The sequence below is a fragment of the Euphorbia lathyris genome, chromosome 6 (genome assembly GCF_963576675.1).
Source record: "Euphorbia lathyris chromosome 6, ddEupLath1.1, whole genome shotgun sequence".
Taxonomy (NCBI): Eukaryota; Viridiplantae; Streptophyta; class Magnoliopsida; order Malpighiales; family Euphorbiaceae; genus Euphorbia; species Euphorbia lathyris.
The window spans coordinates 64,177,103-64,204,284 of NC_088915.1; the positions used below are offsets into that span (position 1 = coordinate 64,177,103).

General features: G+C 34.9%; 1 protein-coding gene and 1 pseudogene across 1 annotated transcript; one reads left to right on the top strand and one right to left on the bottom strand.

The window, feature by feature from the left end:
* Positions 1-1,774: 1,774 nt before the first annotated feature.
* On the bottom strand, positions 1,775-9,365 carry LOC136232028 (sodium/calcium exchanger NCL-like; annotated as a pseudogene).
* LOC136232029 (chaperone protein dnaJ 11, chloroplastic-like) lies at positions 5,230-8,788 on the top strand. Its single transcript, XM_066021067.1, has one exon. It carries the CDS (start codon positions 5,492-5,494, stop codon positions 6,017-6,019), a length of 528 nt encoding a protein of 175 aa, XP_065877139.1. The 5' UTR covers positions 5,230-5,491; the 3' UTR covers positions 6,020-8,788.
* Positions 9,366-27,182: the final 17,817 nt, after the last annotated feature.

Here is a 27,182-nt window from a genome sequence, read left to right on the forward strand (position 1 = left end):
CATAAAACTGACTTGATCGTCGGAGAGTTTTCCCGGAGATCTTGTCTCCGGTTTTGTTTTGTAGGTAACTACGACGAGGATCATCAAATCAAATCCGGCAAGTTATCATCATAGTATTAACATAATACCATAGAGACTTGCAAGTAATAATGTCTTCTACTCCTAAATAGAAAGTTGATCTTATAAGCTTTAGATATGAAAATATTTCGATAGTATTTTTTAACACAATTTAATTCACATCACCTTTATACTGTAATTTTATGTTCGAAAATTAACATGTTGGATTGCTATTTTAGTATATGAAGTGTGGGTGTATGAAAACGAGTCTATCATTTATTTTTCCTTTTTTTTAGTTAGAAAAGAAAAATAAGAAGTATGATAATTTTGTGTGTTGGTGATACTTATTTTTGTGATTTGATGGCTGCATTCATTACTGAATTAGTCATATGCAAGTTTAAATTAGTTTTGATGGTGGTTTTCATTACAGAGGGCATACACAAGTTTAACTTTTTTTTCTTTTTTCTTTTCAAGTATCACCGATTTTCTGGAACAACAACAGAACAACGAGCTACCCTGTATTTTCAACCCATTTTTGTCGTGGAGGTTATTTTTTGCGAGACCAAGCTAATTTTCATCTTGTGACTATTACGAACAATGTAAATTTATATTATATTAATATTTAAATATTAAAATTTAAAATATTATTTAGTATTTATCTTTTTATATTTTGACAAATATTACTTAAAAGTTAATTTATCTTTATAATATAATAAAAAAATTCAATTTAGTTAGTATCTAAATTTTAAATATACATAAAATAAAATTTAAAAGTATAAATAGATTTTTTATGATCTAAATTAAATTAAAAAATATAATATTGTATTATATTTACATTTTTTGTTTATGGTGAAGTTTTAGCCTGTTAATTGCTTACATGTTATGGGTTCAAATCACATGGGATGGGGTGGGTTAAGGGTTTTCTTTTATCTTTAATGTAATTTCTGTAAAGCGAGAAAAATATTTAAATCTATCCCTTTCATGCTACAACAAAAAAGCTCTTTACCAAAAATAAATAAATATATAATGTTATTAGTATAAATTATATATTAATGTCGACATACAGTAGTGTTCACATGGACCCTGATAACCAAATGAATTGTGGTCATTCACCGTTAGATTTAGGCTGATTAAATACGTGGGATGGAGATTCAAAGCATCTTAAAGTTTATATTTAATCAGCCTAGATCTAACGGTGAATGATCACAATTCATTTAGTCATTAGAGTCCATATGAACACTACTGTATCGACATAAACATGAAGCTACAACAAAACACCAAGCTTAAGCTAGAAATAGACTATATAATAGTAATGGAAGAACTAAAAACTAACTTTATGTATTCATGATCCTCATTACAAGAGATTTATGTTAAGTCGAATTAAAAATGAATAGCTCTACGCAGCAGCCAACACAACACTCTCTCACTCACACTCTCCTCTGTGTAGCAGACAACGTGACACTCTCTCTAGCCCATTTCCAGCGGCGGCGCCACCCTCACTCTCCCTCTCTCACATCTCAGTTCTCTCACCAAGGTAAATCTTACTTTGCTTTTAGATTTATTCTTCTATTCTTATTTATTCCATGCATTTCCACTAGAAGGATGCAACTCAAATATCAAACAATTGCAAATTATTGAAATATAGAAACGGTCTTTTAACCAATCCAACCATTTTAAAATATTGAAATAACATTACAAACACGTCTTATAAACCTAAAATTAGGAGAGACTATCAACTACCTAACAAATTTGTTATTCAAGAGTGAAACTAGCCGCCGGGGCCGGAGCTCTCCAAGCTCTGGGCTGGCTCCACCACTGTTTATCATACTAATGAAAATAAAGTAATCAGTTACAATGTTCGAGTCCTATTTCCAGCCCACGAGGTAACGAATTATGTAAAAGAGCACAAGAGACAAAGGATAGAAGGAAAAAGCTAAGATAGAAGTCCAGAATGAGTAAGTTGTTTTGGTATAGGCAATTTGGCCTATTATAGCACCAACCACCCCAATTATTAGCACTTCTGCTGAATATTCCCAACCAAAACCTCTTGCCCATATCAGTGCTACTATGCTTAATAGTCCCATTATGTTGTTCATAACTACTGCTCCATAGATCTGCAAAATAAGTAGTTGTTTAAGACGAGATTTAGACGAGTTAAAACGCAATCACTTGCTGGAACAAACCTCTGAAAACATAATTGATGCAGCATTTTCTTTCTTTTGACTTGCCGGAAAGATGTTTGCGACTGCGGTTCTGAAGTTAACGGCGAACGGAAGTACCACAAACGAAACGAAGAAAGTAGGGATGCCTATGCTTTCTGATAAGCCTTGTGTGTTATTTACCAAAGGCATCACAAGAGATGACCACAATTGCTATTCCGATTATCACTCGAAGTATTGCTTTCGTCAGAGCACGCAGTGACATTTTCTTTATACTTCTTTTCTCTTTCTGCAGGTTCAGATGAAAGAATTCAAAACCATGGAGCCAGAAGTAAATACTCGAGAATAGATGAACGAAAATAATTAGCGACGGATAATGTCGTCTTGTGACACTACTAACTGAACGTTAGTATACATCTAACGACGAAAAGTGCCGTCATTAATTCTAACTTCTTTTTATTCCTCAAGTGCCGTCATTAATTCTTGGACCAAAATATGTTGCAGATTTTCGGATAATTCCGTCAGTGAATCTGACGGAACATATAAATTTAACGATGAAATATTCCGTCGTAATTCTACTTTATACGTCAGATTTTACGGATTATTCCATCAGGACTCTACCGATGGAATTATACATTTAATGGTCCAATGAACCATCGTAATTTAGAGATTTTTCAGATAATTCCGCAATGACTATGGAACTTATGCATTTAACGACGAATTTTTCCGTCTGTAAGTCTAACTTTTTTTTTATTTCTTTGGGGAACGATGGACTCTCTGTGATTAAAAGAAGTTGGTAACTGTATTACCTCAATGCATTGAGCAATTAACTGGGAATCGTCATGATCATTGGATAATCCTTTGGTAATTCCTTCAAGAAATTCAACCTCCTGGATCTCATTATCTTGATTTTTGTCGAGAGTACGCATCATGTCGTCCACCATAGCATCGCGATCAAAGTTTGCACTTTTAAATTTGGTCATTATCATTCCTTTTAGTTCATGAAGTGTTATTTTTCCATCTTTGTTGGTGTCGGACTCCTTAAATAGACTGCATTGTACAAACAAATTAATTAAGCCAAAAAATAGTTTTTATTATAATCTCCGACACATATAGTAACATATAATGAGAACGAGAGAACCTTTTTATCTTATCTTGATCAGGTTTTCCGTCAGTAAGAAGTGATGCAAGCTGTTGAGTCTTTAACATTTCAGGTAGTTGCTTCTCAATGTCAATTGACTCTTCTTCCTCTGTCTTTTCCTTCCCTGGTTTAATTATCTGCACATACATTATTCAACACATCGGATACCTAGTCATTTATTTTTAGTCGCATTAAGTTCGTGTTTGTCAAATAGTTGAAGAGTGCTAATCATTTCATTTATGTCTGAAATTGTATTTTTTACATAAAGGAAGAGAGTGGAGCTGCTTACTTGATGTAACCATGGTAAATATTGTCTTGAAGAATCAGGCTTATCCACAACAATCTTTTTGGCATCATCAATAAATCTTTGACAACCGTGGACAAACTCATCGACAGTAATTTTTTTATTACTGTCTTGGTCAAAGTGTTTCATGAGTTCATCTATTGCAACATCTTGAGCAAATCCCAGATTTTCAGAGTCCATGTTTTGCAGAAATTCTCTGAGTTCAGTCTGTGATACATCTTGGTTTCCATTTTTGTCAATATCAACAAATACCCTTCTAATGCAAGAGACATCAGGATTTCCTTGGTCATTAACAAGCCTTGTTTTAGCAACGGTTTGCAGATGACCCAGAAATCCAGCAAGAAGAAGCTGATCCCTCGAATATTCCAAACTTCTTTCTTGGATCCACTTGTGTCGAGACTGCATCCATAAAAGACCAACATTTTCATTTTGAGATCGTCTTTTGAGGTGTTAATTGAAATTCAGTGAAATTGTAAAATTGAGTGAGTTTTATATTACGCTTTTAAGTTAGTGGCTTCTAATTTACCTGCCACAGATCAATAGCATTGTAGAATTTGTAAGAATTGAAGCTTGAATGGAAGAGGATAATTACCTGGAAGATAAAGAAAATGACAAGTGCAGCAGATAGCATGGTGAGAATTATAATATGGTCCCATGGCTGGCACTTAAAGATACTTGCTAATTCAATCATTATAGGTGGAAGCAAAGACAGAAGCATAATCCCTGCCGTGTATCTTGTGTATTTGTCTGTTTCCACCCCATTTTCTCGTATACTTGATAATTTATGTTTAAGAAGCAAAAGCTTTGAAATTGGAGCTGATGATGTTGTTGATTGATGTTGTTCAGCTGAGGAGGAAATACCATGAAGAACACAAATTCCCCACTGTAATGTCAAGTAAAAAACAGTAGATCCTGCAAGCGAACCAACTCCATTCTCGATTGTTACTTTCGCAGCTTCTTTGTCCTTAGCAAGTCCAGATGCTGAATTTAACAAACCCAAATATTATTTGTTGAAACCAAACTGAAGAGTATTACTTGTTAAAGCCAAATTCATAATAGAATTTATTGAATTTATGAAGTGTGAGATACTCTGTCACGTGTTAAAGTAATTATCATAGGTCAATAAGAAAATACTGGATAGATAAATAATTAGAAATTTTTAAAAGTTATTGGATAATAATATTGACTAATGAATGTAATCGGAAAAAAGAGAACATTTTGGAACTTTTGAAATTTAAAATACAGTTTTGGACCAAATATAAGCGTTACAAATCAGTTTTGAACATAAAACTTAGTTAAAATTAGGGAAAAGTATAAAAATAAACCTTGTGGTTTGGCCCATTTTCAAAGTGCACCCTTGTGGTTTAAAAGTTTGCAAGTCGGTGCTTTGAACTTCATTCCGTTAGCAAAGAGGGGTAAAATTGACTAATGGTGTTAAAAGTCAAAGGGAAAATAGTTAATTTGGTCCTTATATTTAATAATTTTATAAATTAAGCATCCTTATTATCTAACTATCACAAACAAACCCCAAAATAAAAAATAAAAATTCAATTATACCATCTTCTCCATTACTCTTTAATTTTTTTCTTTCTCTCTCATCTTTTTTAATTTTTCTCTCTCTAAAATCAAGTTTCTCTCTATACAATCAAAGTTCAATAATTTCTTCCCATTAAACAATCATAATAAATCAACTAACATTAAGAGTTCAATAATCTCTGGAATCACAGTTCAATAAGTTCAAATTGATATTGAAGATAAGTCCATGGTTAAATAAATCCCCAATCTTCCTATATATTCCAATTCATCCTTCATCCAACAGAAAATATCACCATGGCTTCCATTTCTTCTATTCCCTCTCTCACTTCCTCCGCCGCTAGTTTCTCCGGCTTAAAATTTCCCTCCGACGAACTCCATTATCTCCCCTCTCGTGTCAATTTCCGTCCAATCCGTGTCTCTGCCGGTTCCGCCAATAGCACCGCCGAGAGAACATCCTCCTCCTCCCGCATTGCATCGCCTGGATCGTTGTATGAAGTTTTAGGGATTGAGAATGGCGCCTCTTTTGGAGAGATCAAATCTGCATATCGGAAACTGGCGAGAGTTTTACATCCCGACGTCGCAGCTGAAGATCAAAAGGAGAACAGAGCTTACGAGTTCATGAAAATACAGGAAGCTTATGAAACTCTTTCCGATCCGGAGAAACGATCTGAGTATGATCGCTCACTGTTCCGGGAAGCACGGCCGATGAGTAGTTCTCCGTATATGAAATCAGCGAGTGCAGCCACAGTAGCGAGTTATGCAGCAGCTTCTGGATTTTTCCGATCTCCAAGGAGGGGATGGGAAACCGATCAGTGCTGGTAGAGAAAATTGGGGGAAATTAAACAATCTGGTTTTGATAGAATTGTAATTGATTAGTGTTGATCAATAGATTAGGATAGCTTAGATTAATTAATTCAGCGTAGTCTGATTTGTGAGTATTAATGCATTTTAGTCCAGCCAGAGTAGTGTTGTATGATGGAAGCAGGCGCCATTTTATAGCCTGTTTGAATTACAAAATTAAGTACTTCAATTTTAGAGAGAGAAACTTGATTTTAGAAAGAAAAAAATTAAAAAAGATGAGAGAGAAAGAAAAAAATTAAAGAGTAACGAAGAAGATGGTATAATTGAATTTTTATTTTTTATTTTGAGGTTTGTTTGTGATAGTTAGATAATAAGGATGCTTAATTTATAAAATTATTAAATATAAGGACCAAATTAACTATTTTCCCTTTGACTTTTAACACCGTTAGTCAATTTTACCCCTCTTTGCTAACGGAATGAAGTTCAAGGCACCGACTTGCAAACTTTTAAACCACGGGGGTGCACTTCGAAAATGAGTCAAACCACAAGGTTTATTTTTATATTTTTCCCTTAAAATTATTCACGTTTAAAATTTACATTTTTAATAATTTTAAAAGTATTTATATATGTAATGTGATTATTAAGAAATTGTAAAGACGAACCTAATTAAAATATACTATTTAAGACAGATATAATATGAGTAATGTTTTTGTATTTGATAATAATAACTAATAAATTTAATAAATAAACAATTAATACGATTAAAAATAAATGATTTGTATTAAAATAAAAAAATAAGAGACAATCCACTGAATTAAAATAAAAAATATAAGAGATTCGATCTACTAAAATCGAAATGATCATGGTACTCGGAATGCTTTTAGCAATTGTTAAATCCGATGGAAGAAGTCCACATAGTTATTAAAGGCGCACCTCAGGCGCACCTTGGCTAAGGCTCCAGCCTTAGCGTCTCTGGAGCCCAAAGGCAGGCACGGTCAGTCAGGCACGCGTCTTAGTGCGTCTTGGTGTGCCTTAAGCCAAGCGCAAGGCGCGCGCCTCAGCTACCTTAGGGTATTTTAGGGTTGAGGGTATTTAGGGTTTTGAGGGTATTTTAGGGTTAGGGTATTTTAGGGTTTTTTAAGTTCAGAAAATAAAAGAAAAGCATGGATAGACAAAGATCGACAGTTTTTACTCCATATATCGCAATAGTTAACTCATACCTTAGTAGTTAACTAGAACTTAACTCATGCATTTTATGGTTTTAGTGTTGTTATTTGACTATTTGTGATTATTTGTGATTAGTATTATGAATTTATGATATATTTTTTTTTGTGCGTCTCGAGTCGCTCGGGCGCGCGCCTTAAGTTGCCCCTTGCGCCAAGGCTCCAAGACCCCCTTGCGCCTTAGTACGCCTTGCGTCTTTAATAACTATGGAAGTCCATTTACTAACTAATGTAGTCAAACAATAGTGTTTATCTGGATCCTAAATGACCAAACGTTAGATCTAGATTTATTAAATATGAGCGTTGGAATACTTTGAATCTCCACCCTAAAATTCTAGTAAGCCTATCTAATGATGAAGTTCTTATATTAAGCACCGGGTATCCCATGTCACTCGGACGATCTCCAATTCATATTTCGACACGTGTATTGTGTCCCTACGTAATAATTAAAATAGTGGAGCCTCTTATAATATGTGTGAGTCCATGTTACACGTGTCAAAATATATATGGGAGATCCTCCATTTGACATGGAGAACCGAGTGGTTCTAATAATTTGCCCTTATGAATGACCAACTTCATTTTTTTTTATTAAATGCTAGTTAACGAAAAAGTGCAAAAAACAATCCCAACAATGCCACGTATTTTAGGGTTGAGGGTATTTAGGGTTTTGAGGGTATTTTAGGGTTTTTTAAGTTCAGAAAATAAAAGAAAAACATGGATAGACAACGATCGAGAGTTTTTACTCCATATATCGCAACAGTTAACTCATGCCTTAGTAGTTAACTAGAACTTAACTCATGCATTTTATGGTTTTAGTGTTGTTATTTGACTATTTGTGATTATTTGTGACTAGTAATGTGAATTTATGATTTTTTTTTGTGCGCCTTCAAGTCCATTAACTAACTAATGTTGTCAAACAATAGTGTTTATCTGGATCCTAAATGACCAAACGTTAGATCTAGACTTATTAAATATGAGCGTTAGAGTACTTTGAATCTCCACCCTAAAATTCTAGTAAGTCTATCTAATGATGAAGTTCTTATATTAAGCACCGGGTATCCCATTTCACTCGGAGGATCTCCAATTCATATTTGGACACATATATTGTGTCCCTACGTAATAATTAAAATAGCGAAGCCTCTGTAATATGTGTGAGTTCATGTTACACGTGTCAAAATATATATGGGAGGTTCTCCATTTGACATGGAGAACCGAGTGCTTCTAATAATTTGCCCTAATGATGAATGACCAACTTCTTTTTTTTTTTTTATTAAATGCTGGTTAACGAGAAAGCGCAAAAAACAGACATCACAACAAACTTGAACCAATATTATTAAACGAGGAAAGAAAAGATACAAAGAAACAAATACAAAAGTTCAATACAAAACCATGTTAATAGAAGCCGTAAAAACCACGCCGATCAAGGACATGAAAAAAGTCGACCAACTTCATTTAGTCCTAATGCTTTTTCCCATTTTTTTTTCTAATGAAATGTGCAGTTTTAATCCTTATCGAGTGATGAGTGATCAGAAGTGATAACTTTGAAAAACTTTTTTTTTCTGTCAAAAGAAACTTGGAAATTTTACCAACTTGTAAACATTGGTTTTAAGATTGTCATATTTTCCTGCGTAAAGGTGACTAAATTTGCAGTGGAAGTTTAAAGAAGAAATACCAAACACCAAGGCAATATTAGGTAGAACTTGAAGGATGCGGAAAAGAGTGGCGCCATAGATTCCGACACCAAAGAGACTGAAAAGCTGCTGTCTACCTTTCGTTAGTATTTTATCACCAACAAGAAGCAAGAACTCAAGTACAACTATCTGGAAAATGTAGCCCGGAATGTTGGTTGCGCAGGGGAGGAAGGCATAGTAGTGAACACATGTACGTTGTGTACAATTCAGGGGCTTTAAACTTAAAATCGAAGAGTTAATTTCAAGGTGATTCACGACTGAAAGCTCTTGATAATGATCAGAGGTTGCTGATCTAATTCTGTGGCCATGGATTTTCACAATTAGAAGCAGGCTGACGATGATGATGATAGTGAGCAAGTGTAGGCGTATGGCCATTGAGTCAAGTGAATTTTGTGGCGCTGTGGGTTGAGGCTGCCCAAATATATATACGGCAACTCATCACGTGCTTGCTGAGTTGAAAGCACCGAGTCAAGCTTGGATAAAGAATTATATTTAACATAAAGATTTTCTTTTTTTTTGCATTTGATGTAACGTTTTAAAACAGTTTGAATCGGACAAAATTCACTCTGCATATTCAGTTGTGAGGGGTCCATATACCAGGGGTCCAAAACAATTCAAGACATTTCTTTTTATTTATTTTTTATTTTTTTATGTAAATATTTATATTTTATTAATAAATATACAAACAACAAAACAAGAAAGATTAAAACGATTATTGAGAGTTGAGTGATTTTTTTTATACACAAATAAATCATTTTCATTCTTACTAAATTCGAATAATGATAAATAAAAGAATAATAGAAAACAAATACAATTCAGATGAATAAAGAGATTCGACAAATTATATAAACACCGATTAATAAGAAAACAATAAAAAAGAGAAAAATATAAAAATAAATCTTGTGATTTTAACCATTTTCATCCATACACCATTTTAAAACCAGTATTGATTCAATTTTGATTAACTCCTCAAAATGACATTTAACGATCTCAAAATGAAAATTTTATGGAATTAAAGTTGTCTAGGACAATATTTAGCACAAAATCGCATTTTTATTTTCCAAAATCATTTTTTTTGGAGCTTTCTTTTTCTAAAAATTCACTCTATTTTCTAACCACACAACACCTAAATGACATCAAAATGATTTTTTTTAAGAATTAAAGTTTCTTAGAATATCATTAACTATTCTAAATTTTATTTTGAGTCGGTCAATGGTCGTTTTGAGGTGTTGAGTGGCCACCGGTGTTAAAAAATGTAAAGTTTAGGGGTTATACCATTAAGAATTAAGGTTCAGTGACCATAATGTTAAAAAAAGTAAAGTTCAATGGTCAAGGGTGTAATTTACCCCAAATATTAAAGAAAATGCTTGATACATCATTTGCGTATGAATTTGTACAAAAAGTTTGATTGGTTCCTGAAATTTTAAAGTATTCCAATAGCTCATCAATTTGCATAAAATATTCAGTTAGTCCATTGAACTTGCGTAAAATATAAGGCCTAACGCTCTCTCAGCCCCCTTAACTTGTTCTAATTGGTCATTTTACCTTCCTAACTCATCGAATGTCCTATTTACCTCCTTAACTCTATAAAAGTGGTATTTCTCACATTCTCAACTTGTCTGTTTACCCCCCAACTTATAGAATGTCCTATTTACCCACTCAACTCCACAAAAGTGGTATTTCTCATCCCTTACAATCAGTTATCGAGGTCTAAATTGATATTTTTTTTTATATATTGGCTTATTTTGTACTGGAACCTAAATTGATACTTTTCCAAAAACCATACGCCTATTTTGGTACGTTATCCCTACATATAACGTCTTTAACCTTTTTTTTTTCTGAAACAATAACGTCTTTAACTTGTTTATATTAAAATTCTTATTATTTGTATCTTTTATTCATTCATTCTCTTTTCAACTTTTTTGGCTAGTTTAAATTTTGATTATCTAACTATTATAATACAATATTATTGTACACATGAAGGATCAATATAGTTATCAAATTAAAACAAAATAAAAAAGTTGATATTAAAAAATATATTTTCAAACTCACTTGAATAAGTCCTATTAATTTTGCACTATACAGAGGTAAGAAATATCACTTTTATGGAGTTAAGGGGGTAAATAGGATCATAAGGGGTGAGAAATACCACTTTTATGGAGTTGAAGTGGTAAATAGGACATTCGATGAGTTGGGGATGGATAAAATGACTAATTTGGACAAGTTAAGGGGGTGAGAAATACCATTTTATGGAGTTAAGAATGTAAATAGGACATTGGATGAGTTGGAGTGGTAAAATGACTAGGTTGGACAAGTTAAGGGGGTTGGAGGAACATTAGGCCAAAATATAATTAATTAATCACTTGGTTATAAAAATAAAAATTAAATTAAATGCGTAAGATGTATTCCACACATTTTAAAATTTTATTACATAATAAAAAATAAATTAAAAAGTAAGTTATTGTTTGTTCAACTATAAAACTTTCGCAAAAAGAGAAAGACGAAGCACCGCTGCTCCTAGGGTTGCTACCGCCGCCGATCACCGCCGTTTCTCTTTCCGTCGCCGTCGATCTCCGATCCTGATGGTGCTAGTTTCGATCTAAGAAAACAGAGTAATAGATGTGAGAGACAAAAGGCGATATCGTGGTACATGGATTCTGCCGCTGCTCCTTGGGTTTCTGCCGCCGCCGATCACCGCCGTTCTCTTGCCGCAGCCGTCGACCTCCGATCCTGATGGTGCTCGTTCGACCTAGAAAGAGAAGAGACCTTGTGTTGTTTTAATAGCGTTTGCCGTGGGTAGGGGGTGTCGTCTACGATCCGTTGAGCTCACCGCCGTCGCCGATCTCTGTTTCCGCCCTTCTTTTCTAAAGGGTTCTGCCGACCTAAATAACCGGAAATTTATGAACAGATAATAATGACCAGACCAACTATGGTTTTTCTTCTAAACTTACATTTAATTTTCAAATTGTAGAGTGAAAGTTATTTGAAGAATAAGTTCAGAAAAGAGAATGAAAGGGTGTTTTGATCAGGATTGATAACTTGAATAAGCCTATTGGTTAAGCAATGTGATAATAAGGGATTGTGTTCGTTGGTTATTTGGTTTTAAACATTTTTTGGTTTCAAGAGTAAGAATTAAGAATTTCTCCCGTATGAGGAGTTTTTTCCGGACAATTTTATTGTAGTTTTTTCTGTGTTCAGATCTAATCTGTGTTTTCAATTCAATGGCATCTTCGAATAATCATAATATGACTGATGCGGTGGATAGAAGTCTGCAGTTGGGGCTTGTGCTTGAAGCTGATGATGTGGTTCAAATGGCGCCGATTAAACGATGGAGCTTTCTTGGGCGTTTTTTGACAGAGAGGATTATAAGAACCCAAAAAATGCCGAGCGTTTTGGCTGACATCTGGCAACCGGCAAAAGGTTTGACAGTGGAACCATTGGGTCCTAATCTGTTTCGATTTGATCTATATCATCCATGGGAGCGTGAACGGATCTTAAAAGGAGGTCCTTGGACTTATGACCAACATCTTTTAATCATGCATAAACTTGAAGGGGATGTTGTTCGTGGTGATGAAGAACTTATGTTTACGGAGATGTGGGTTCAAGTTCATAATTTACCAAGTGGTTTTATGTCAGAAAGGGTGGCTGTTTTGATTGGCAATACTTTAGGGAGTTTTGTTGAATCGAATCCGAACAACTTCAATAGCGTCGGCAGAACGTACATGAGGGTTAGGGTTTCTCTTGATGTGCGGAAAAGCTTGTGTGCTTCTATGCCTATTAGCAGAGCGGGTGAGACTCCACAAACCATTATGTTCAAATATGAACGCCTGCCTATATTCTGTTTCTTCTGTGGTTGTTTAGGGCATGCTGACAGATTTTGTCTGAAATTGCTTGATGTGCCTGATCCGGCTACTGTCATACGGCCATACTCGGTGGAATTACGTGCTTTACCCCGCAGGTTGCAACCCCCACCTCAGTCGAAGTGGCTCGTGTCAAAGCCGCCTGAAACGGCTCGTCCGTTGGAAAATTTTGAGGCCCCGGAAAGTTCTAGTGGAGGTATTATGAAACAAGGAGTTGGTTCAAAGACGATGTCGAATACTGTTTCCTTGTTTGAAAATAATAAGGGGATGGCCTCAAAGCAAGGTGAAAAGAAGGATAGCCTTGTTGTAACGGAGATAAAGAGGAGAAGAAAAGAGGAGGTGTTTGAGAATAAAACATCTGATATGGTGGTGGATACAACGCCAGTAGTGACTGGTTCAAAAAACTTTCAGCAGGCGGCTCTGGAGACCAGACCCGCCAAGGAAAATGAGTACGTTAAGCTGGAACTGTCGAGGTATGGGCAACCCTCGAACAGTTCGTATGTTAAAGAACTTAGTTGCTAGGTTCAAGCCCGATTTTATTTTTCTGATGGAGGTGAAATGTAACCGCGAGAAAGTTGAGGTAATAAAGCGTAGTCTTTCTTATTCGGGTCTCTTTTTTATTGATCCTATTAACCAAGGTGGAGGGTTGGCTTTTCTTTGGAAAATTAATGGTTCAGTCAGTTTGTTGCGGGCTTCTAGAAATTTTATTGATGTCAAAGTCTCTTTACTGGGTTTGTCGGAGTATCGATTAACCGGTTTTTATGGTTTTCCTGAGCGTTCTAGAAGGTCAGCTTCTTGGGAGATGATCCGGGATCTATGTAGTAATTATTCTTTACCTTGGGTAATTATTGGAGATTTTAATGACATGGCTTTACAGAGTGAGAAGAGTGGTGGCCACAGACATCCACCTTTTTTAATTAATGGTTTTTCTGATGTGATTGAGCAATGTAATCTGTTCGAGGTCCCAATGATTGGACATGCGTTTACTTGGGAAAAGAGCAGAGGTTATCATAATTTTGTTGAAGAGAAGTTAGATCGGGGATTAGCGTCATCCAGCTGGTTTCAATTGTTTCCTTCGGCCAAAGTTATTAATGAGGAAGCCTCGGCCTCTGATCATTCAGCTCTTGTGCTGTGTCCGACCCCTAGTGAAGGGGTGTTTGTTCACCGGTTCCGATTCGAAGCTGCTTGGACTCAAGAACCTGATTGTCGTGATCAGATTGTAAGCTCCTGGAATTTGAATGCCTCGACTGACATTTTGGTTCGGCAGGAGCAGTGCGGGCAGGCGCTGTATCAGTGGGGAGCTGAGTTACGCAGTCGGTTTTCTTCCAAACTTGTGGATTGTCGAGCTGAGATTAAAAGGCTGCAGAATCGTGTTGACGGGACTAGTCAGGCGTTACTGTTAGAAGCTCGGGAAAAGCTGGAAAATATCCTGTTTCAACAGGAATTGTACTGGAAGCAAAGAGCAAAAAAATTGTGGCTGGCTGGCGGTGATATGAATTCAAAATTTTTTCATGCAGCTGCTAATAATAGAAGGAAAAAGAATAGCTTTGCGAGGCTTCGTGATGTAGATGGCGAATGGTGCAATTGGGGTGCAGGTTTGCATTCTGTTATTTTCTCTTATTTTTCTCAGCTTTTTACCTCGAATGGTTGTGTTTTGGGGCCGATTATTGAAAATGTGGTGCCAAAGTTGTCTGTGGAAAATTGTGATATGCTTTGTGGTGTGTTTAGTGCCGTGGAAATTAAAGAAGCATTGTTTTCAATGCACCCGGACAAAAGCCCTGGTCCTGATGGTTTTAACCCCGGTTTTTATCAGAAATTTTGGGATGTAGTAGGAGGTCATGTTACTGAAGCCTGTTTGTTATGGTTAAATTCTGGATTGTTGCCTGATGAGATTCATGAAACTAATATTGTATTAATCCCTAAGAAATCAAAGCCTGAGATGGTTTCTGACTTAAGACCGATAGCTCTTTGTAATGTGATATACAAAATTGTGTCCAAAGTCTTAGCTAATCGGTTAAAGAAAGTGCTTCATGTTCTTATATCTCCGTCCCAGAGTGCCTTTATCCCTGGCAGACTTATCACTGATAATGTTATGCTGGCTTTTGAGGTGAATCACTATCTCCATCAGAAGACTAGAAGGGTTTCAAGTGGTATAGCTGCTCTTAAGATTGATATGTCTAAAGCATATGACAGGATAGAATGGAGATTCCTTCAGGAGATGTTAGTGAAACTTGGTTTTCCACTGAGCTTTGTTAACCTTTTAATGCAGTGCGTTACAAAGGTTAAATATAGGGTTGTCCATGGGAAGCATGTAGTGGGCCCTATTGTTCCACAGAGGGGGCTCCGTCAAGGGGATCCGTTATCACCATATCTGTTCATTATCTGTGCGGAGGGTCTTTCTCTCTACTTATCTCGGCTAGAGTCAGAGGGTCGGATCCAAGGTTGTGTTGTTGCGAACCAAGCGCCAGCAATCTCTCATCTATTCTTCGCTGATGATAGTTACTTCTTTTTCGGAGCCAATCGATCAGAAGCTTCAGCAATTAAACAAGCTCTAAATGACTACGAATGTGCTTCTGGGCAGAAAATAAATTTATCAAAATCATCTATATCTTTCAGTCGAAACTGCCCAGATGGTGAGTGTGCTGAAACTAGTAATATTTTGGGGGTTTCCACTGTTGCCCTCCCGGATAAGTACCTGGGTCTACCTTCGGTGGTGGGAAGGAGTAGGGCACATGTTTTTGGCTTTGTTGAGGATATGGTGCGGGCTAGACTGAAGAGCTGGAAGGCCAGATTTCTGTCAAGAGCCGGAAAGGAGATTATGATCAAATCGGTAGTGCAAGCGCTTCCTACTTATGCTATGAGTCTCTTCCTTTTTCCTATGAATATATGTGATGACCTTGAGAAGTTGATGAATTCTTTTTGGTGGGGATTAGATAGTTCGGGTAAAGGTAGCTTACATTGGAAATCATGGGATAAGCTGTGTTGCCCTAAAAAAGCTGGTGGAATGGGGTTCAGAAAATTGCATAATTTCAACTTAGCTTTATTGGCTAAACAAGGTTGGCGGCTCAACTCAAACCCTGAGTCTCTTGTGGCTCGAGTTTTTAAAGCTCTTTATTATCCGAATTGCTCTTTTCTTGATGCATCTTTATCTGATGGGCCTAGCTTCATTTGCCGTAGTATTATGGGTGCTCAAGAATTGTTAAAGTCAGGAATTCGTAGATTTGTTGGGACGGGTGGGGAGGTCCGGATTTGGGATGACCCGTGGCTCCCTGACGATCATTTTCCTTATATTGTAAGTGAAAAATTGGTTGGGTTAGGGGTGGAAGTGGCGACTGACCTAATGGATGAGGGTCGGCGGTCTTGGGATGTTGGGTTAGTTTCGGGCATTTTTGCTCCTCGTGATGCAGATCTTATTCTCCGTGTCCCCTTATCTAATAGGGTTGATCAAGATGTGTGGTATTGGAAGGATGACCGAAGGGGCAACTATACAGTTAAAAGTGGGTACAGAAAGCTTATGGCTAGAGTTGGAACAGATTGGTTCACTAATTCTCCTCTATGGAATAAAGTTTGGAATCTTAAAGTGCCCCCTAAAGTTAAGAACCTTCTTTGGCAGGTTCTTCCTAACTGTTTCCCTTCTAAAGTCGCGCTGAAAGCCCGAAGGGTTCCTATCTCGGATTTATGCGAGCTCTGTCATGGGGCGGTGGAAGATTCTTATCATATTTTTCTCAGATGTACTATGGCTCGAGCTATTTGGACTATTTCGCCTATTGGGGATGTGGGAACCCAATTTCAAAACATTTTTTATTATTGGGGTTGGATCTTCTCTAAACCGGTGGAGCTTGTTGAGCTTGTAGCGGTTTTATGGTGGATTATTTGGGGTTATAGAAATGACATTGTGTGGAATCGGAAGGATTCACAAGCTTTGATCCTGTATCATTCGGCCGGCTCATTTCTACAGGCCTGGAAGAAAGCGCAGGCGTCTGTTTCTCCTTCTGGCAGTCCGGCTGTGCCAAGCCTGACGGTGTGGCAGCGTCCTCCAATTGGTTTCCTAAAATTGAATGTGGATGGTGCGTCATTTGCAGACGAGGATGTGGCTGGATTTGGTTGTATTGTTCGGGATGAGTTGCGCCGTTTTGTTGCGGCTAAAAATGGATCCTTGCAGAATTATCAAGATGCATCGTTCATTGAAGCGCTGTCGGTCCGTGAAGCTCTTAGTTGGATCAAAGACCGCGGATGGAAGGATGTAATCATTGAATCAGATTCTTTGATCGTGGTTCAGTCTATGGCCCGCCCGTTAGAGGTTTCATCTCCTTTTAACGCCTTAGCCAATGATTGTCATTTTTCTTTGAACGAGTCTTCTAATTGCTCTATTCGTTTTGTCTGTCGCTCTGCAAACTCTGTTGCTCATTTGTTAGCTAGAAGTAGTATTTTACCTTTACATCGGGGTGAGTGGTTTTCTGTACCCCCTGATTTTATTTGTAATATGCTTCTTCTAGATTCTTAATATATGCTTATTTGGTTGTCAAAAAAAAAAAAACTATAAAACTTTCGCTAATATTAAAACCATATATCCCGATTTTGATCGTTTTATTTTTTTTAACTGCGTATAATAAATTTTTCGTATTTAACTTACTTTTTTACAATCGATTTATTAATTAATTATATTTTACTCCCTCCGTTTTTTATTATATGACGTTTTGGACTTTTGAATTTGTTCATTTTTATATGTCGTTTTGTATTACCAATGCACTTTTTACAATACTTTCTCTAATTTGCCCCTATTTATTGTAAGAGAGAGATATAATTATTAATGCAAATTATCTTAATTAAGTCATAAAAATTAATAAGAGAGAGAAATTTTGCATAGAAAGTAGAGATTTAGGAGAAAAGTATTAAGGGTACATTAGTCATTTTAATAGTCTCATTAATATTGCATTGGTCTTGATGAAAAACCTTAAACGATATATTAAAAAAGTAAGTTAAATACGAAAATTATGGTAATACTTTAAAAGTTTAGAGGTGAGTCAAATTGTTTGAACAAATTCAGCAGGGAAATGAAAAATAGGAAAACGTGAAGTGTGAAAAACAGGACTTATGTTTGTCCAAAGCAAAACAGAAAAGCATTAAATAATGATGACTCTTAAACAAATATTTGTCAGTTTACTCAAAATCTCTAGACTATTCTTACATCCAAGGGGATGCCAGACTTGTAAGAATATAAACTTTTATTTTTATTTTAATCTCTTCCCAGGTGGCAAATCATGTTTTTCATATGCAAAATCATCTTATATTTAGTGGGGACTATAAAATTGGTCTGTTGGGAATAATGCGAACTTTACATGTTCATGGGTAAAAGAATTTTTTTACTCACTCGAACTTGAACTTGCTCAATGTAAACTTATCAAATTAAGCTTTACTAGGAGTTCAAAAATTCAAATAAAATTGATTCGTTTTGAACAAATTTAAAGAAATTTATTGTCTATAATATATTAATGAAATTAAATTTTGTAATTAAATATAAATATAATAAGTTAATTAACCACTTCAAAATTTAATTTGTCGAAAATATGAGAGCTGAAACCATTCATAATATGAGTAGTTTTTAACGGTTGAAGGATCAAAAACATATCAATGGTAGATATGGTTCCGACGGTGAGGGGCCTGAGCCTAGGGATGACAACAAGTACTGTACCCGGTACTATCCGATCCTAATGGGACTATCCGTACTCTGTATAAAAAGGTATGAGACGTGTATGAGATCAAAATCATTACCCGTTAGGATAATGGGAGGGGTATGGGAATATCCCACAGGGTACCCGATACCTGTTACCCGTCATAAATCTTTTATATATGAAAAAATATTATTGTTTCTTGTATGTAAAATGTGAGATTTTTACCTCAACCTTTTGTTCTTCAACCATTGAGTGTATAGAACTAAGTTACTTTATTCTTATTTATTAAGGTTTAATTTATTCAATCTTTAGATCTATATTTTGTTAAATTTGTAATATTTTTTGTTTTATTTATTGATTCTTAACGGGTAAGGGTATCCGTGGGTACCCGTGAATTAAATGGGACGAGTATGGGATGCAAAAAGTATACCCGTTAGGGTAATACGACGGGTACATGTAATTAAAAAATAAAAGGGTAAGAGTTTGGAATTGACACTACCTGTGAGTATCCTACCCGTTGTCATCCCTACCTGAGCCCATCTGGACCCTCTTATCTCTGCCATTGGTTATATTTCAAACAACTGTTTTTAGTTTTTTTACCAGCACTCACGTTATCATTTCGATGTCATATGAACCACAAACGGTAACAATGATTTTATCAGCGCCAAATTTTACTAATTTTATTGTCTTATTTTAATGTTCAATGTTTAATGGTCATATTGTGGCAATGACCAAACTCCGATAATTATGAATGTTTTTTTATAGGAAAAATTATAAAATTGGATCAAATAGGAAGTATATTTATATATTTAGACCAATTACCCAAATCATTACCTATCTAAACTATATATTTGTGACTTTCCCAAAATAACTCAAACCTTTCATCTTCCCCCTTCATGTTTATTGGTTTCATCTCCCATTCCTGTCTATCATTTCATCTTCCCCTTCCTTTATACGCTATTTGCCAAACAGGGCCTTTGCCCAACAATATTTGTGTCAATTTATCTCTATGCCCACTGAACATCTTTCATTTTCACGATATGGTCACGGAACTTCAAAAGGTAACATAAAAGTCACTAAACTTTACACCAACTTACATCCATGAGTGTTATTACCATTAGCCAACATTTTTTACCTTTAACTCTCCCTTCGACATATTTACTTCTCTTTTTCCCTATTTTACCCCTCCATTTTCTTTTTCTTTCACATCTTTTATCTCTTTCTCTTTATATTTTTTCCCTCACCCCTCAGATTCCAAAAGCTCAAACCAAACCTATCAATCTCATGCACCCATCATAATAATGAACTAGTCGAAAACATGTCCGATGTACAAGATATGAAAATTTTGTCTAATTTAGATAAGAAAATAAATTGACATATTTTACTTTTCAATAATTTTATATTATGTATATTTCAAATTAATATATTTTTTGTAGTGCATTTCTTCTAAAAAAATGCATCTATAGTTGATTGTTTTTTCTTTCTACCTAAACCAAAATGAACACCATCCTTAACTTTTTGTAGTGCAAACACAACTTCTGGTATATTTTGTTCATGTTGTAGTGCAAACCAAAATGAACACCACACTAAACCAAAATGAACACCATACTAAACCTTTTCATTTGCTATGTGTATGAATTTAGTTTTAAATGCATTAAGTTTCACCAAAAAAATTAAACGTCTCCATATTCAAGTAATACTTTAATTAATGTCTTTTGATTTTTCTTATCACATAAAATGTATGCATTTTCCAATAAAAAATTATCTATAAAATAATAAATATTGATTTATCGATAAATAAATAATTTATTCATTTATCGATAAATAAATAATCTCGATTAGTGAATATTTTTTCCGGTCCCAAGGATTTTAATTTATCGAGGTTTTACTGTATAATTGATTGAAGAATGCTTTTCATAATTTATAATTTGCTAGAGAAAGAGATAATTTAAAAGTATATTATTAAGTCACTTTTTATTATCTTTAACCTATTTTTATAAAAATATTTATAATGTTAGGTTTAAAAGTTTAATTTAAAAATAATTTCTTAAAATAAAATGGATTTTTAAAATAATATTGTAAAAAGTTTTAAAATAAATAAACACTGAATTTTATTCTATTATTTTGTTTCCTCTACCGAAACACTTTTTGTCGATGACAAAAGCAATTAGATATATTAATGGTCTGGTTGGGTCTAACAGGCATTATATAAAAAATGTTCATTCCAAATCCAGCCTAGTTACTATTAATTTACGTGGGATCGCATCGGACTGGGCTCGGATTTAAAAGTCAAATCTCAAACTCAACCAATACAAATCCACCTAAAAAAATATACAAAATTTTAATTATAAAATAAAATATATAATACCCAAGCTAATACTAATAAGGTGGGCCGAGCTAGACCGGTCCGTGCTATTTTTATCAATCCAGCCCGTCCAAAAAATAGACGGACTTTAACCGGCCTAGACTAGATTGGGTCTAAGATCAACTTTTATTGTCCAAATCCGGCCAAGGGACACACGTCTAGAAGGCTAGGCGGGTAACCGAGCCTGTGGACAGGTCTAAAAAAAATGGGTCGGTGAAATTATAGATAAAAATCAACACTGATGAACTTTGTCAGTGATAGGACGGGGATTATCCCGCCACATATATCACCGACACCATATAGAACAATGTAGAGAAATGTCTTAGTTTCTACAACGGCTTTTCCCATCATTTCGGCAGAAAAAAACACTTTTCAGTCTGTATAAAATCACAAACAAAATATATAAAAGAATCTCGAAAGAAAGACAATAAATTTTATAAATGCTCTTAAAAATTACAATAATAAAAATAAAAAATTTGAAAGAATTTTGAAAACTCAATACAATTCATTTGATGAATAGGAAGAAGGAGTTCAACCCCATCCAAGAAGTGTTGTAAGAAGATAAATAAAAGCCAAAGATATAGGATAAAGAGCATATGCTATAATACTTGTCCACACTGGGAATTTTGCGGAGAATGTAGCTGATACGCCAATTAAACTGCATATTATTAGAACTGTCAAAACTTCCGATGACACATCCCAAGCTATATCTTGTATACAAACTAGTGACAGGAAGGTTATCAGTCCCATTACGTTGTTCATGAATACTCCTCCGTAAAGCTGCAATCAATATATAGTCATATATTTAGTGACGGAGTTAAAAGTAAATACTCACGAGGAAATATATTTAAAATTACATATTTTTTGGTGACTAAGCATTAGCGACGGTTACTACCTTGTTACTGATATCAAATTTGTTATAGATATATTTTGAATATAGTGAAATCATTGGCTAAATTATACATATACGGGTGAAAATGTTCGTCGGTAAAACTAATATTTGTTAACTTCTCTCTGAACAAAATAAAGGTCCGACTCACTCCAATTATCCTACATATATAAGAAGCCATATAGCTCACTTATTAAATAATATGGGATATTTAACATTTTTTCCGGAGTCGGGGGGTTAACCGCCCCTCCATGACCCCTTGATCCTCCATGTTTGGTAGTGATATCAAATTTGTTATAGATTTTGAATATAGGGAAAATATCGGCTAAATTATAAATTTAGTGACAAAGCTCGTCAGTAAATATAACATTTTGTTAATTTCTCTCTAAGTAAAGCTTAACTCACTCCAAAACTACCTCAACTAGAAGATTGTCTCACATATATGAGAAGCCATATAGCTCCATCATTAAATAAATTGGGGTATTTAACATTCTCCCCAGACTCGGAAATTGCATTCGTATTTTCGAAAAAAGAGAAACGAACCTCAGAAAGTGTCAAAGAGACTGCGGTTTCAGTCTTCTCCTTAGCAGAAGTTATTGCTCTGTAAACCGTTTTGAAGCCCAAAGCTAATGGGACTACAACATAATAAATCAAGAATGATGGGATACTTATAGCCGTCGCCAATTGTTTTATACTTGTCATTAAAGGCGTCGCTAGCACAAAAGTAAGAGCACTTCCGCAAAGGATCAAAATAGCTGCCTCTATGTAATTCCACCATGCATTTTCATCAGAAGTAGCCTTGCTTGCAGTGCCATTGGTCAGCAGACTCTGCTGCTCTTCAGTATTTCCCTGCACCGCCGCAATATAATTAACAGTTAGAGTTGTTCACGAGCCTCCATATCCATCCGGGGTATGCCTAGGTCCGCGTTGGACTGGACATATACAAGTGAAATACCTTGTCACACCTTAATATAAGATATATGCCTTAACTATAAGCTCAAACTTTTAGTTAAATCGGTTCCATGACATGGTATCAAAGTCTTTTGGATAAAACGGTCGAGGATTCAAGTCTTAGCAACCTCATTAATTTGTGTAATTAAAAACACACGGTGGGATGGGCTTATGTTGTACATGCTGCAATCTCATGTGGCATTTACGTGTAAAGGTGTGTCAGATCTTAATATAAGATATATGATTGGGCTTTAATTATAAGCTTGGGTTTTTAGTTCGGTTCCATGACATACCTGTGAATTGCGGTAAGTGCCTGACGAGTTTTTCTCCATTTGACGAGCTTGGATATTCCTAGAAACATTAGACTCGGTAAGCAATCTTGAAACCCCTTCATTGAACTCAATCTCAGATATAGTAGAATCAGCTGATTTATCTAACTCAGTCAATAGTTTTGAGACAAAATCATCAGCATTTAACCCAAATTCTTGTACTTGCATTCCTACTACTAATGCTCTAAGTTCAGCTGCTGTTATTTCTTTACTGTTATTCTGATCAACCTTTCTAAATAGCCTACAAAACAAAACATTTCAAGATCAGTAACTACTATGTAGAAAATGGTAGATTAATTAAATTACATAAATTGGGGAAGCATACTCGCTAATTGCAGCCAGATTAGGGCTCCCATTGGGCATTCGGAGAGCTTGTAAAAGCTTGTTTTGTACGTATTTTCTCATCAAATATTCCAGTCTTCTTTCTTTTATCCATGGATTCAGTGCCTATACCAATACTAATTTGTCAGCTATATCTGTTATAATGGAAAGAAAAACTGGAACAGACACAGAATATTTATTAAATAATTAAATCTCAACAATTGATTTCATAAGATATAATACCTGATAGGTCATGTAACCAATGAAGTAAATCACTGTTATAATGAGAGAAACTACAATTACGAGTTTCTTAGCTGAAGATGAACTCAGAATTGTTGCCAGTTGAAGTAATAGAAATGGGATCATTGACAATAGCATGATAAATGCTGTATACTTTGTTTGAATATCTGTCTTGACACCATAACCTGCATTTTCATTTTATAATTAATGAAAATGTACAAATAAATTGTAAGAACATTTTAAAGATGAGATAGTTCACCAGCTAAACTGAATTTCTTCATGGTTTGTGTATTTGATTCTGAAATGTTGTAGCTACCAAAAGCAACAACAGAACCCCAAACTAGTGTAAGGTTCATGATTACTGATCCTGCAAGTATGCCCATTCCCATTTCTGCCATTGTTTTTACTGTTTCCGCAGTTCCCGAGAATCCCGACACTGAAAAGTACAAACAGTTTGTGAATTTCTAACACGATAACACAATTTCTAAAAACAATCAGCTTGATACCATTTGTTTCCCATTACCCATTTACGTTGCATTTAGATTACATATGATGGTAGGAAATATAGTGATAATGTAACACGATTGTGACACGAAAATTCAATTCCTAGAATAATGGACTGACAGATGCCGATGCAGGTGTTCATTGAACAGTAGGTTTAAACTCTGTTAATTAATTGGAATAAAATAAGAATACCTAACCTTGCTATTATTTGAATACAGTATCATGTTGGTTCCCAGCAGACAGACTAGTTTTTTAACTAATCTTTTACTGTTAATTACTACCTAATAAAGTTGCTTGATGATAAGTTATTAATTAATATACAAATGGGAAAAGAGAAAGTATTTACAAGTACAAAATTGTAGTGTTTTTAATTGTACACTAAATCCAAGGTGGTTTTAATTCCACAAATTAATGAGGTTACCAGGACCGGATCATTTGGTTCTAAAGGCTTTGATACCCTATCATGAAACCAATCATGGATTTTATATTAATCTCTGATCTAGAAGCTTTGATACGATGTCATGGAACCAATTGAATTAAAAACTTCAACGGATAGTCAAGGTTAAATCATAGATCTTATATTAATCTCTGACCATTATAGCCTCAAAAACATGTGTTTTGAACACCAAAAAAAGGGATTGTTTTTTAAATGAAAATAGCAGCAAGAGAGGAAATTGAAGTTACCAAGAACCACAATAATTTGTGGAAACATGCCAAGCATTTGAAATATATTAGCACTAAATATATTTTGAGTTCCAGAAGTTTCCAGGAAAAGCTCAGATCCTTGTGAAACATAGTGCGCAGAAAGTGAGAGAAGATACTCGTATACGAATACCAGGAACAGCTCTCCCCAAACATTGGAGGTGCAAGGCAAGAAGAAATAAGCTGGTTCACAAGTAACAGAAGTTGTTGTCCTAAAACCATAAGCTTCTTTGGATTGCTTCTTTTCATCTGCTAATGAAACTTTAGAATATTCATCAACGATTATTCGGCTATAGGCCAAATGGACTGCCGCAAGAGCTACAAGAATGTAAAATGCTTCTCTGATAATTACTGCCATTTTCAGAGGCTATTTAATAACTAATCTTAGCGAAGAAATTATGTTTTTATCTGAAAGAAGTAAAGAAATTATGTTAATTTATAAAAATTCAGAAAGTAGAAAAATTAGCAGCCTGGATTTGTCACTTAGTTTTTTAAACTGAATTTTAGGTATTTTAATAGGGCAACTTGGTTGAGATTAGTTATATCATTGTCTTTTTTAAATGATTCAGTAATGTTATATATATATTTATTTCATTCATTTAATTAGGGCAATCATGTATTTATTTAATTCAGTTATTCATATTGTTAACGTTTTTATTAATTCTTTCTATTATTTGAATTAGAAAAAAAAAAGTAAAACAGAAATGCTAAAAGGAGAATATGTTGTTTATGGACAGCACAATCTATTTAATTCAAAATAATGTAATGATTTAGTTTTTTATATGAATAACTAATGTAATGAAACTTCTCAACTACTTAGGTCCTTCCGGAGACAGAACAGGTGGATCATCAATGACTTCAGTCAAAAAGGAACAAAAATATATTTTTTTCTGTTTCTGCATGCATACAGTTTATTAAAAGAAAAGCCTGGAACGGTGCGTTTTTGGATTATAGATAGATAGATAGTCCCTTCTTTTTATAGATCTTCACGTTTTTTTGCAGCCTGATGATCAGAGTATTTTCTTGGTAAAGCTACTGTCGATTTTCTGGTGAATTCAGAATTCAAAATCAAAAAAGGCAGAAAGTTAATTTATTCTGAGAGGGTGAGAGTGAAGGTGAGGGTGACATTCTGGCATTTATCATCATTTGCTTTAAAAGGAGTAAAAAGTCAGTATGAAATGTTGAACTGAATTTCTTCTTGGTTTGTGTATTTGATTCTGAAATGTTGTAGCTACCAAAAGCAACAACAGAACCCCAAACTAGTGTAAGGTTCATGATTACTGATCCTGCAAGTATGCCCATTCCCATTTCTGCCATTATAATTATTGTAAAAAAACTATTTGGTGATTTTAATTTGGGCTAATTACAAATCTAGCCCAATTAAGAGGGGTCTTTTACATATCTAACTCATTTTGCTTCCATCTTACAAATTAGACACTTTCAACCATTTTGGACAAAATTACCCTTAGTTCTATTCAATCATGGATCTTCTTCTTCTTCTTCCGCTTTTTCTTTTTCTTCTTCTTCTTCTGGTTCTTCTTCTTCTTATTCGTTTCAACTTCTTATTCGGTTCATCTTCTTCAATTTCTGATACCAATCATTAGCGAGTTTTGAGATTATTGACGTATTATGTTTAATTTCCCGTAGAAATGGTATGTTTTTAGCTTATACGCTTGCTTTTCTCATTGGTCTTGCCTCTTTCTTCCTCTTTAATGGTATCGTTTCAATTTTCTCAATTTTCCATAATTTTTCTCAATTTTCCTCCATTGATGTCGCATTTGTGACGAAATTTGTCGCATTTCGTCACAAATGCGACAACTCATGTCGCATTTGTGACGAAATGCGACAAAGTTGTCGCATTTGCGACGAATGCGACTACTCGTGTCGCATTTGTGATGAAATGCCACAAATTTCGTCACAAATGCGACAACAATGGAGGAAAATTGAAAAAAATTGTGGAAAATAGAGGAAATTGAAACGATACTATTACAGGCGAAGAAAGAGGCAAGACCAACGAGAAAAGCAAACGTATAAGCTAAAACATACCATTTCTATGGGAAATTGAACATAATACGTCAATAATCTCAAAAATCGCTAATGATTGGTATCAGAAATTGAAGAAGATGAATCGAAGAAGAAGAAGAAGAACCAGAACCAGAAGAAGAAGAAGAAGAAGAAGAAGAAGAAGAAGAAGCGGAAAAGAAGAGGAAGAAGAAGAAGAAGAAGAATCAGAAGTAGATCGATGATTGAATAGAACTAAGGGTAATTTTGTCCAAAATGGTTGAAAGTATCTAATTTGGTAAGATGGAAGCAAAGTGGGTTAGATATGTAAAAGGTCCCTCTTAATTGGGCTAGATTTGTAATTAGCCCTTTTAATTTTTAAAAATTAATATTATAATTATTAGTGGATTAGGAGATAATCAATTGTGATTAAATG

What these genes read in the sequence shown, in the direction of transcription:
- LOC136232029 (XM_066021067.1), top strand. Translation starts at nt 5,492, where the DNA reads ATGGCTTCCATTTCTTCTATTCCCTCTCTCACTTCCTCCGCCGCTAGT.